General features: G+C 43.3%; 1 protein-coding gene across 3 annotated transcripts in view; it reads right to left on the bottom strand.

The window, feature by feature from the left end:
- LOC141270614 (uncharacterized) overlaps positions 1 to 13,479 on the bottom strand; it is a 239,212-nt gene that overhangs the window by 132,319 nt on the left and 93,414 nt on the right. For all 3 annotated transcript variants that reach the window (XM_073680683.1, XM_073680682.1, XM_073680681.1), the window contains 3 exons: positions 2,762 to 2,911; positions 2,467 to 2,646; positions 2,248 to 2,371 (listed from right to left, as the gene is read on the bottom strand). In XM_073680683.1, coding sequence (XP_073536784.1) covers positions 2,248 to 2,371; positions 2,467 to 2,646; positions 2,762 to 2,911 — 454 coding nt within the window. The remainder of the gene's footprint in view (positions 1 to 2,247; positions 2,372 to 2,466; positions 2,647 to 2,761; positions 2,912 to 13,479) is intronic.

The raw sequence follows: 13,479 nt of genomic DNA on the forward strand, positions 1-13,479 counted from the left end.
TAAGACTAAAAGGTAGAATGTATGAAACAATCCAGAATATGTGTAAAATGATACATCCCTCAAGGAGCTCCTCTTTTTCTCTCATAACAGCTATATTCCCCATCTTGTTAATCTCTCAAGCATCTTCATCAGTAAGTCACCTAAAATTGCTTCCAATGAACAGGTATGCCTTTTCAGAAGTTTATTTGTAGAGACAATGGATTACAGAAAGTGTTCGTGACCATTAGTTAAGTGTGTTTTGCAGAGACAGTATTAGTACACAGCGCCATACACAGTGTTGAGTCCTATTCCACAACCGTTCTAAGGCAGAATATGGCAAGAACCACCAAACTAATTAAATAAAAGCAACAGTCCATCATTACTTTATGATATTTTAAACCATAAAATCGGTAGAACCTTAACGGTATCCTCAAGTGTAGTTATGAAACCGATCAATAATCAGGATGAAACTGTTTCACGAGGACCTTCCCAGGAAAGGAAGGCCAAGAATTACCTCTGCTGCAGAGGATAAGTTTAACACAGTTTGCAGTCTCAATAAATGCAAATTGACAGCACCTCAGATAACTGCTACTAGATGTCTAACGATCATTTATGAGAGCTGACACGTGACATGGCCTACATAATCACCCGACCTCAACCCAAGTGAGATGGTTTGGGATGAGTTGGACTTCAGAGCGAAAGCAAAGCAGTCAACTAGTGCTCAGCATCTGCATGAACTCCTTCAAAACACTTAAAAAATCATTCCAGGTGACTACCTAATTAGGCAGCATGTCAGAATGCCAAGGGGGTGTAAAGCTGTCACCAGAGTAAAATTGGGGCACTCTGAGAAATCGAAGATATAACACATTCTGGTTTGTTTCACATATTTTTTTACTCCTTGTTTCCATATGTGTTCGTTCGTGGTTTTGCTCCTTTAGTCTGAATCCACAATGTCCACATTCCAATAAGAACAACGAAAACTATTGTATGAACAGGGGTGTCCAAAATTGTGACTGGTAGTGTAGGCCACGCAGTACAATAAATGGTTGTTTAAATTTCATTCAACAAATGAAACTTGCTGCTAATGTTTTAGTTCTTAAAAAAAAATAAAAGTGTATTTGAAAAATGACCTCAACGTAAAGCAATAGTATGGTAAATGTTATTTATTAACCATTTTGTCTTATTACTGTGTTTTAAGGGCCCAGAAATTCAAAACACGAAAATTACTATTCAAATTTTTTCAGAATTCTAATAAATAATCATAAAACATATCGACCAAACTTTAGCACAAATGTGTCATGGAAAAAAAATCTCAGAATAACTGGAATCAGAAGAAACGTTACAAACATATTACCACATAAAGTGACATGTTAGATTTGAAAATTGGGGCCTGGTTGGGAAAACCTACATTAGCTGCGGAAAGTGGCTAAATCTGCAACTTGGGCACTAACTACTGTAGGAAAAGAAAACTGACAATAGACAATAACATACTGATCACAATCAACCCTGACAGTCTTCATCATCAATGATTTAGACACTAGTGTTAAAACAACTCAGGAGTAATCAGAGTTGGTAGCTCTTGATAATCCAAGATATATCGAGGGCCACATTTATAAGAGAGATCCAACATTACACCTGTGTGGTGCCCAAAAGTAATGGGGACCATTTTAGGTGTAGGAACATGCGGTGGTCTAGATGCAAAATTGTGACAACTTGATTGTGACATGGCCGGGCTACACTGCCGTCAAAGCAGCTTCAGCCAGAAGAATCTGTGACTTCTCTGCATTTAGTGATTACTACTCACCTGGGCGGTTATCTGTAGGTTTCTCCTCTTTACGCCGCTCATCACCCATCACATATGTCTTTGTAGTATTAATATGGTTAAGATTTTTACCCTGAAACAAATATTGTAAAAGTCACATACAAATGGAGAAGTCACATCTATGATCAGCTCTAATCCTGCCATCTCCACCATTATACAATTACAAAAAAATATAATACTGGTGGATAAAACAAGACTGAACACAAGACCTTCACAGCCGTCTACACATCATAGGGGAGATCTCATGACACCTTCTCTCCATCTACCTGATGATCCTGGGAAACATCGGGATCTTCTTGTTCACAATCCTGAGGAAGAAGAGGACGGGGACATCTCTCTGGTTTTGTCCTCTTACTGGATAGAACTGGAGGAAACACATACAGGGACTGAATTAATTCTTTACATACAGATAATTATAGGCCGTGTGTATTTAGTCCTTCTGTTACCTGATGATGTGAGGGGCTGGGGAACCTCCATCATGACGTCCTTGTACAGATCTTCGTGTCCTTTTAAATACTCCCATTCCTCCATGGAAAAATAGATGGTGACATCCTCACACTTTATAGAAACCTGAAACAATAATGATTGAAACATATAATGATACCGTCATCTCCCTGATCCCTTCATGTTATTGTATAACATCCCAGCATTCCCAGCAGTGTCACCTCTCCAGTCAGCAGCTCAATCATATTGTAGGCGAGTTCTAGGATCTTCTGGTAATTGATGTCCTCATTTTTCAGGGTGTGAGGTGGAGGCCCTGTCATTGGGATCAGGGGTCTTCCCCATCCCTCAGACACAGGGTCCTGACAGTGCTCACTAGAGGTCTTCTTCACTACTGTGTAATCCTGTTTATGGAGAGACACATTAATAAATCTCACTGCAGACATTTTTAGAGTCCTCACCTCTCCAGTTCTGTCCATTATTCCCATAGGTAAGAATGATGTAATGTGAATCTCTCACCTCTCCAGTAAGCCGGAAGAGAATCTCTAGGGTGAGGTGTAATATCCTCTCCGCCATCTTGTCCCTGTTCTTATCCATTCTTGATGGGTCAATCAGGAAAATTCTGTTATACAGAAGATCTCCACTGAGAGGATCCGATATTGTAGGGACCTGAATGGGAAGAAGATGAGCTGATGTAAACCAATGCTGAGTCATATCGAGCACCTTGATGTGCTATTACATAATGTTGATAGCAGGGGCTCAAATGCTGAATTTTAATTCCTTATATGTTGAGATCAATAGTCACTGTCACAAACTGGTGATAAAATACTGTCTGGGCCGGGACAAGGTATTGTGATGCTCTAGGCAGAAATGGAAAATGAAAACCCATCTCTTCCATCTACAACAACCAACTATAAAGTGGGCTCACACTATGATTATCTGTCATTTCCTTATTTCAATATTTAAATTTGTTAGATTTTAAATAATAAATTATATAATCACCCCACGCTTCTATCAATCAACAACCCCCTGTAACAAGTCCAGACATCTCCAGTGACAAGGTTGCCAAATATATAAAATGCAAGGAAACCAAAAATGTATATTCACTAATGCAAGTAAAATGGGAGAGTCTGAGGCTTTGGTCCTAGAGGAACACATTGATGTAGCATGTGTTGCTGAGTCTTGATTGGACTTTTCCCATGACCGGGCTGTAAATCTTTGTCAGTTTACGTTCTTTTAGAAACACAGGTCAAATAGGAAAGTGTAAGGAGTATGTTTATATATTAGGAGTGATCTAGGCATAACCTTCTTTTCTCTTAAAAAAAGTTTCTAAAGATGACAATCTATTAAAAGTGGGCAGTGTATGTATACTTTAGTTTATTGAATACAATTTAAATAAAAAAATCCGGTCAAAAGATGTAGGAAAGAAAACAGAAAAAAAAGCAGAAAAGTCGCTTCAGTACAAAAGTTGCCGAGATATCCCGAAGAGTCTTCCACCTGAATAAATAGCTTGTTCTCTTTGCAGACGTTTAAAGACATCATGTTCACATAACTATTGTGTAAAGGGTAAGGAACCCATACACATTAAATTAAAATTGGCCAAATCAGCCAAAATCGCCGGGGTCGACTGACAATCTAGTGTGTATGAATACTTTTGACTACTATTTGTCAGGGAGATAAGGACCTCGTGTTCGATTTCAAACTGTCTCTTTTGTTCACAGAGATGTCTGGCAGAATCTGTCTAATAGAGAACATAGGAGTGCTCAGCTCCAGTATATGAGAGAGTGGGGTGAGCTGTCAGACAGCTGTCTAAAATGTATGGGTGCCTTAGTCAAACACTTGATTGATATAAATTGACTCATTCAGATGGCTAGCTTTTCAGACCAACACACTGACCCTATAATGATTTAGCATCGAGTCCAATAAATTAAAGATTAGTACATCTGCATGACTAGGTCAACAGAACCACCATCAGTACATGACTACACCACCAGAACGGCCATCAGTACAGGAGTACAGCACCAGAACCATCATCAGTACAGTAATAAAGCCCCAGAACCACCATCAGTGCATGATTGCAACAGCAGAACCACCATCTGTACACAAATACAACACCCTGGAAAAGAGAAGGTTGAGGGGGGACATAATAAATGTGTACAAATATGTTAGGGGACAGTATAGAGATCTTGCCTGGGATTTCTTCAAAAGGAGGGATATTACGGTAACAAGAGGGCATTCACTAAGACTGGAAGAGAAAAGGTTTCAGCACCAGCATAGGAAGGGGTTCTTTACGGTAAGAGCAGTGAGAATATGGAATTCACTGAGTGAGGAGACGGTAATGTCAGATTCACTACACCAGTTCAAGCGGAGACTGGATTCATTTCTAGATACCAGGCAGATTTCAGCATATACTTAAAAATAAAATAAAATAGTAGGTTGATACAGGGATTTATTCTGACTGCTGGTTTCAGAGTCGGGAGGGAATTTTTCCTCAGGTGAAGATTGGCTAAATCATTTGGGGTTTTTGCCCTCCTCTGGATCAACTTTAGCAATTACAGAACTAACAGGTCGAACTTGATGGACGCAAGTCTTTATTCGGCTTTACAAACTATGTTACTATGTTACCTGAAGCACCATTAGTACATGAATTCAGCCTCAGAACTATCATCAGTGGACAAATACAATACCAAGCTTAGTACAACAATAAACTGCAATGTCTAGTCAGTCCACTGTATACACAATTGTAATCGCATGAACCTGCAACTCCCAGTATCGGCTTAACAATTGTAAGGAGATACTGGGAGTTGTTACCTGCAATCATCAGACTCTGGACCATACAGAAACCCCAGTAATATCTATATGCAGACAGCAGCGCTATTAAACATTTAAAGAGAAACTTTTTGGTGATACTGTGAAGACCCAAGGTCTTCTTCCATGGGCGTAACACTACTCAGACAACACAGGGTGAGGGTAAAACAGTTAATTTCTACTGTCCTGACCGGTGGGGTCAGCTGCCGCGGTACTGGGATCTGTCCTGGAGTAGCACCTGGCGTCCACCTGGGCCCAAGTCTAACCCCACCATCAGGGGCTCTAGTGAAAACTCAGGTGGTCGTTTAGTTACACCCTTCCAGGCTCTGCCCGGTCCACAAGCGTGACAGTTTGCTCAGGCCATGGACCCCGCTACTCCCAAGACTTCTCCACTCTGAGTTATTCCAAGAGATGTCCCATCAGCGTGATCGGCAGGACAAAATCCTGTCATATCAGCGGACAGTGAATACTCGTTTGAAATATTATATCTTACCCCCTCCCTTATTAACCATCTGTCAGAGTAGAAAAGCTGGCAATCTAAAGAGCTATCTATGCAAATTAGCACACACAGTAGAAGTGGCTAATAGGCAAATGCTAGTACAAAGGGAGCTACTAACCCAATTAACATATGAGTGTATTTTCTAGTGATGCCAGCCTGTGACAAATATACACCTAGGTGAGAAGGATGTAATTCCTGGCTTCAAAAGAATTCTCTCTCACCCTCAGGGCATCCCCCGTTTGCTCAACAGAAATCTGAAGTCTCGCCGATATACTTCCGATAAGAATGGCATACATATTTTTAGTGAATAAGGTCAGCTAAGGAACAATATGCATAGTTTTCTGTAGCTGTGGGCCCCTCCGGTGAGCTGTGGCGCAAAAGTACCAGAATAAAGGACCGCAGCTATGCCATGTGTAGTCTCTAAGGAAAGGTAAATTAGTAACAAAAAATATGGTGTCACTTGCAAGCTGCTGCGATCAACCAGCGATAAGTTATTGCGGAAGTTAAATATTTTAATAAAAATATGAAGGCTGGAGCCCAGCCCACGTGATGTCATCACAGGGGGTGTGTGGGCAGGTCTTCCCCTTCGGCATAAAAGACCCCACCGAAGATGGGTCAGTACTCATGCCGGGAGTTAGATACATATTTTCTAAGCACGGGTCCCGTTCGATAACAGCCAGAATTGGAGCGCTTCCCCTCCAGCTAGACTGAATAATCTCTGCGATCTGTCGAGTAAGTTCTCTATTAATCCCTTTTATTTTGGTGTAACTGTATATTCTGCATTGTAATGTCTCCCTTTGTAAAACCTTTTGTATATTTTTCATAAACACTGCCACCCTTTTGGATTAAATATAAAATTTAATAGCCCTGTTTCTTTTGTCCTGTAATCGTTCCTCCCCCGAAGCCATATACGCTACCAGAAAGCAATCGTCCAATCAGACCTGTATTATATCTTAAAATTGATCGGTGGTGGCAGCGAATAATATTAATTGGGCTACCGTGAAGCTGGCAGTGACTGTACGGGGGCGTATACAGTCATGGCCAAAAGTTTTGAGAATGACACCAAAATTATATTTTCACATGATCTGCTGGCCTCTGGTTTTTATTAGTGTTTGTCTGATGTTTATATCACATACAGAAATATAATTGCAATCATATTATGAGTACCAATAGGTTATATTGACAGTTAGAATGAGTTAATGCAGCAAGTCAATATTTGCAGTGTTGCCCCTTCTTCTTCAAGACCTCTGTAATTCTCCCTGGCATGCTCTCAATCAACTTTTGGACCAAATCCTGACTGATAGCAGTCCATTCTTGCATAATCAATGCTTGCATTTTGCCAGAATTTGTTGGTTTTTGTTTGTCCACCCGTCTCTTGATGATTGACCACAAGTTCTCAATGGGATTAAGATCTGGGGAGTTTCCAGGCCATGGACCCAAAATCTCTATGTTTTGTTCCATGAGCCATTTAGTTATCACCTTTGCTTTATGGCAAGGTGCTCCATCATGCTGGAAAAGGCATTGTTGGGCGCCAGACTGCTCTTGGACGGTTGGGAGAAGTTGCTCTTGGAGGACATTCTGGTACCATTCTTTATTCATGGCTGTGTTTTTAGGCAAGACTGTGAGTGAGCCGATTCCCTTGGCTGAGAAGCAACCCCACACATGAATGGTTTCAGGATGCTTTACAGTTGGCATGAGACAAGACTGGTGGTAGCGCTCACCTCTTCTTCTCCGAATAAGCTGTTTTCCAGATGTCCCAAACAATCGAAAAGGGGATTCATCAGAGAAAATGACTTTGCCCCAGTCCTCAGCAGTCCACTCCCTGTACCTTTTGCAGAATATCAGTCGGTCCCTGATGTTTTTTCTGGAGAGAAGTGGCTTCTTTGCTGCCCTCCTTGAAACCAGCCCTTGCTCAAAGAGTCTCCGCCTCACAGTGGGTGCAGAAGCACTCACACCAGCCTGCTGCCATTCCTGAGCAAGCTCGGCACTGCTGGTAGTCCGATCCCGCAGCTGAAACAGTTTTAAGATACGGTCCTGGCGCTTGCTGGTCTTTCTTGGGCACCCTGGAGCCTTTTTGACAACAATGGAAGCTCTCTCCTTGAAGTTCTTGATGATGCGATAGATTGTTGACTGAGGTGCAATCTTTGTAGCTGCGATACTCTTCCCTGTTAGACCATTTTTGTGCAGTGCAATGATGGCTGCACGTGTTTCTTTAGAGATAACCATGGTTAACTGAAGAGAAACAATGATACCAAGAACCAGCCTCCTTTTAAAGTGTCCAGTGATGTCATTCTTACTTAATCATGACTGATTGATCGCCAGCCCTGTCCTCATCAACACCCACACCTGTGTTAATGGATCAATCACTAAAACGATGTTAGCTGCTCCTTTTAAGGCAGGACTGCAATGATGTTGAAATGTGTTTTGGGGGTTAAAGTTCATTTTCTGGGCAAATATTGACTTTGCAAGTACAGTAATTGCTGTTAAGCTGATCACTCTTTGACATTCAGGAGTATATGCAAATTGCCATTACAAAAAATGAAGCAGTAAACTTTGGAAAAATTACTATTTGTCTCATTCTCAATACTTTTGGCCATGACTGTACACATATTCCATGTGTCGCTTGTTGATAGCTAGGTAGTGAGTAACCGGGATCGTCTGCGCGCGAATCCCTGTGATGTTCCTGACAGACGCAATGACGTGGGCGCTCCAGTCCAAGTTGCAGCAGCCTCAGCAGTTACTACTCAGCCTGCAATTCATGCTCCCCATCTGTCTGCACGACCACAATTTGAAGGGGACCCCAAGCAGTGCCATGGGTTTTTTAACCAGTGTACCGTGCACTATGAACAGCTGGCCCACCAGTTTCCCTTGGATTGGGCTAAAATTGCTTTCCTGATGTCTCACTTAGGAAGAGAGACCCTGGCATGGCTCAATCAATCCCTTTTGGAAGAGAACATATTCGGTGACCTCGGATTTGCAGGTTTTCCTGGAGGCGTTCCACAAGGTCTTCGATGAGCCGGGCAGTGTCACTTCTGCAGCATCTTCCCCCCTCAGGCTGCTTCAGGGTGGTCTGACCATAGGCCAATATGCCACACTTTGTCTTCCGAACTTGGCTGGAATAATGATGCACTGGTGGCGGCATTCTGGCAGGTATTGATGAACTGGCCAGTCGAGACATTCCTGCACATTGGATGACCTAATTTCCTTGACCATGTGTATTGACCTCAGGTTCCAGGAAAGTTCTAAAGACTTGGCACGTGAAAAGCGTGGCTCCGTGTTTTTAAAGGCCACCTATTACTCGGCCGTCTATCTGGCTACTACGGCTAAACCCATGGAGCTCGACAGTCTTAAGTGGGCCGAACAATGGCAGGAACACCGCCATGCCAAGGGACTGTGCTACCATTGCAGGAGCATGGAACATCTGATCCGTATGTGTCAGGAAACTCCAAAATTTAGGGTCGGCAGGAGACACCTCCCTGAGCGAAAGTGATTTCTCTCCACCATTGATTCTCTCAGTATCGATATCTTGTGGAGGTTCACACTTCGTTGAAACAGCTTATCTAGATTCTGGTGCGGATGGATTCTTAATGCAGCAAGAAGTGGAAGGTCGGTAACCTATTCGCATTCAACACCTAGAGAACCCTTTGTTGGTATGTAGATTGTGAGCCCCAATGGGGACAGTGCCGGTAATGTATGTAAATTGTCTGAATTGTAAAGCGCTGCGGAATATGTTGGCGCTATATAAATAAAAAGATTATTATTATTATTGGTGTCATCCGTCAATGGGAGGGTCCTGTCTGAAGCCATCCAAGTGGTCACCGAGGAAGTGGAGCTCCGTATAGGAATGCTACACACAGAGAAGATTGCCTTTTATGTACTTCCTGGGCCTTCTGTGGCTTTGCGTACAAGAGCCAGTTCTAGACTGGAGTCCTGTAGAAGTGCTCCAATGGAGACAGTCTTGCCTCGAAAAGTGTATTGCACCTGCAAATCCTGTGCGGCCACAGGCGAAACCATCTAATCTGTCGAGTCTACCGTCCGCTTACTAGCCTTACGTGGATGTCTTCGTTAAGAAAGAAGCAGCAATATTACTTCCACATAGGCTATACAATTGTCCCATTGACCTGCTCCCGGGATCTTCACCTCCTCGAAGGCCGTATCTATCCTTTTTCGCAAGCTGAGACCCTAGCCATGTCTGAATGTATAAAGGAGAATTCATCCAGAAGTCGTCTTCAGCTGGATCTGACTTCTTTTTTGTCAAGAAGGATGGTTCTCTTTGACCGTGTATCGATTACAGAGGTCTCAACCAGTTCACGATCAAAAATAAATATCCACTGCCACTGATTCTGGAATTGTTTGATTGCTTAAGTGCTGCCAGGATCTTCATCAAACTGGGTCTTAGATGAGCATATAATCTGGTCCATATATGCGAAGGAGACGAGTGGAAGACGATTTTCAACATAAAAGACTGTCACTACGAATACCGTTTGATGTTATTTGGGCTCAGTAACGCCCCTGCTGTCTTACAGGGGTTCATGAAGGATGTCTTCAGAGATCTCCTTTACTCCTGCGTGATGGTGTTTCTGGACTATATCCTAGTTTTCTTTCCTGACCTGCCTTCTCATAGGAGAAATGTTTGTCTAGCCCTGCAGAGACCCAGAGAGAATCGCCTGTATGCCAAGTATGAGGAATGCATTTTTCAGCAGACCTCTCTACCTTTCCTAGGATGTATCATCTTGGATACGAGGCTGAAGATGGATCCGTCTGTCATTTCCTTATTTCAATATTTAAATTTGTTAGATTTTAAATAATAAATTATATAATCACCCCACACTTCTATCAAGCAACAACCCCCTCCAACAAGTCCAGGCATCTCCAGTGGAAGGAAACCTAAAATGGGCAGCACGGTGGCTCAGTGGTTAGCACTGCAGCCTTGCAGCGCTGGGGTCATGGGTTCAAATCTCACCAAGGACAACATCTGCAAGGAGTTTGTATGTTCTCCCCGTGTTTGCGTGGGTTTCCTCCGGGTTCTCCGGTTTCCTCCCACATTCCAAAGAGATACGGATAGGGAATTTAGATTGTGAGCCCCAATGGGGACAGTGCCGATAATGTGTCTGAATTGTAAAGCGCTGCGGAATATGTTGGCGCTATATAAATAAAAAGATTATTATTAAGGTATCATCCATTCTCAATTGGCCACGTCTTGATGGCATTAAAGCTATTCAGCTGTTCCTAGGATTTGCCAACTATTACTGCCAGCTAATTCCTCATTGTTCGTCCCGGACAGCAATAGTACTAATCTTAAGATATGGACTCCGGAGGCTAAGGAGGCATTTCTCTCTCGAAAACAGGCCTTCTCTTCTGCTCCTGTGCTTCACCGACCTGAGCTAAACAAACAATTCTTCCTGGAAGTGGATGATTCATCTTCCGGCGCAGGGGCAGTTCTCACGCAGAAGCCTAACTCCGGTCGTATGGTAACTTGCGGGTTCTTTTCAAAGATTTTTTTCAGCTCCTGAACGTAACTACTCAATTGGCGACCAAGAGTTTCTGCTGGCAACCAAGATGGTCCTAGAGAATGGCGTTACTTACTCAAAGGAGTAGTCCATCCGGTCATCATAAGCACCAACCACAAGACCTCGGCCTACCTACAGTTGGTGCAAAGGCTGAATCCGCGTGGTCGCTGTTCTTCGCCCATTTTGATTTCGACCTACATTTTCATCCAGCCTACAAGAACGTCAAGGCAGATGCCCCCTCTAGGACCTTTCTACCTCCTGACCAAAAGGAGTTCCCCTGCATGTTATTGAACCCTACAGGGTGGTGACTGTAGCCCCAGTGAACGTGTCTCAAATTCCTCCTGGGAAGAATTAAGTGCCAGAATCCGATAAGAAGAGAGTTCTGCAGTGGGGGCATTCTTTTAAGTTGGTTGGTCATGCCGGAAGGAAGAAGACTACGCAACTAATTTCTCCTCATTATTGGTGGCCTACCATGAGAAACAATATTCTGGAGTAAGTTTCTGCCTGCCCTTTCTGTACGCGTAACAAAACCCCTAAGCATCTTCAGTTCGGGCGTCTTCTTCCACTTGCTGTTCCTTCAGCTACCTGGCAGCACATGGTAATGGACTTCATTACGGACCTTCCTGTGCCCTCTGTTTGTTCTGTCATTTTGGTTGTGGTAGATCACTTCTGGAAAATGGCTTTCTAGAATGACTTTCTACTTTACCTAGTCTCCTGTCCACTGCCGAGCTCGATGAGTGGTTTATACAGCACATGTTCCGCCTTCATGGGTTTCCACTGCACATAGTTTCCGACAGGGGCGTCCAGTTGACTTCCATGTTCTGGAGAGCTACATGTAAACTGTTAAATGTGAACCTGGACTTTTCATCTGCATACCATCCCCAGTCCAACGGTCAAGTGGAGAGAGTCAACCAAATCCTATCCAATATTCTGCGGCATTTTATGAATGTCCACCATGACGACTGGGTGAAACTGTTACCTTGGGCAGAATTCTCTTATAATAATCATGTGAGTCCTCCAAGAAATCACCATTCTTCATCATTTATGGTGACCAGCCTGGTGTTACCCTTCCTGTGTCCGCTGCTTCTGGCGTTCCTGCAGCCGATGCGCTCACTGAAGAATTTTCCAAGATGTGGAGCGATACCAAAGCCACCCTGGAGAAGTCCTCCGACTGGATGAAGAGGCATGCCCACAAGAGACGCTTGGATCCACTAACCTTCCATGCAGGATGTAAGGTGTGGCTCTCTTTGAAATACATCTGCCTTAAAATGGCTTCTTTCAAGTTAGGTCCCCACTTTATCGGTCCGTTCGAGGTCCACAGACCGATCAATGTGGTATTATATAAATTGAAGCTCCCAGCTTCTTTGCGTGTGCCTCCTTCCATGTTTTCCTTCTCAAGCAAGTCGTTTTAAAGACCCTTCTTTGAAGATCCGGGTTTACTGAGCACAATCCTGCTGACAGGTGCGCTTTAAAAGGGAGTCTGTTAGCAGAAAATAACTGTTCAAACCAAGTACAGCACTTCGTAGATGACACTCAGAAGTGTATTTATGTTTTTTGGCACCCGGGGCAAGAATTCAGTTTGGCGCCCCCCCACCAGCACATGTGCGATTTGCACACTTAGTCAAGTGCCGACGAACTTCTCTCCCTAATTCTCTCAATATTCAGTGGAAAACTGAGAGAAGCAGGAAGAGAAACTAGTTATCATGTGACCGTAAATGTGAAAATTGCATATGAGTGAAGTGGCCATGTGATGACTGCTGGAACCAGCTAGGAGAGCATAATCCTGACAGTATGGCTATGGATTGTTGACACACTGTTATGATTGGTTATAGGGCTTCATTTTATAATTAAAGGGCTTGTTCAGGTTTGAGATGAAAGTCTGCAGTCACTCTGTGACAGCAAGCTTCTGACTTCTCACAGCGCATGCACTGCACACTTTTAGGATTCTCCCTTGCACAAGAATGCAATTTGCATACTCCTGGCCACATTCCGACCAGACGTGTCCGTCCTTGCTCAATTCATTTTCATTAAATCTCCCCCAGCTCCATTGTACTTAATCATCCTCAAACAGTAAATACACTAAATCTCCCCCACACAGTAAATTCTCCCCACAGTAAATATCCCCACATACAGTAAATACCCCCCTCCCACACAGTAAATTTCCCCCACCACAGTGTATTTACCCCCCACAGTGTACTTGACCCCTCCACACACAGTAAATACCCCCCTCCCACAGTGTATTTAAGTTCTCCACATACACAGTAAATATACACCCTCCCACACAGTAAATATCCCCCCATACATTAAACATCCTCAGCCCCCCGTTACATTTAACCTTCGGTGTCTTCAGCTCTGGAGCACAGAGCACTTTCCACTAATATTCTTCGTGCACTTCTGGTGCGGATAAGTGACGTCAGCAG

This window comes from Phyllobates terribilis, unplaced genomic scaffold (assembly GCF_046119375.1).
Source record: "Phyllobates terribilis strain yellow unplaced genomic scaffold, ASM4611937v1 Scaffold_5__5_contigs__length_657084704, whole genome shotgun sequence".
NCBI lineage: Eukaryota > Metazoa > Chordata > Amphibia > Anura > Dendrobatidae > Phyllobates > Phyllobates terribilis.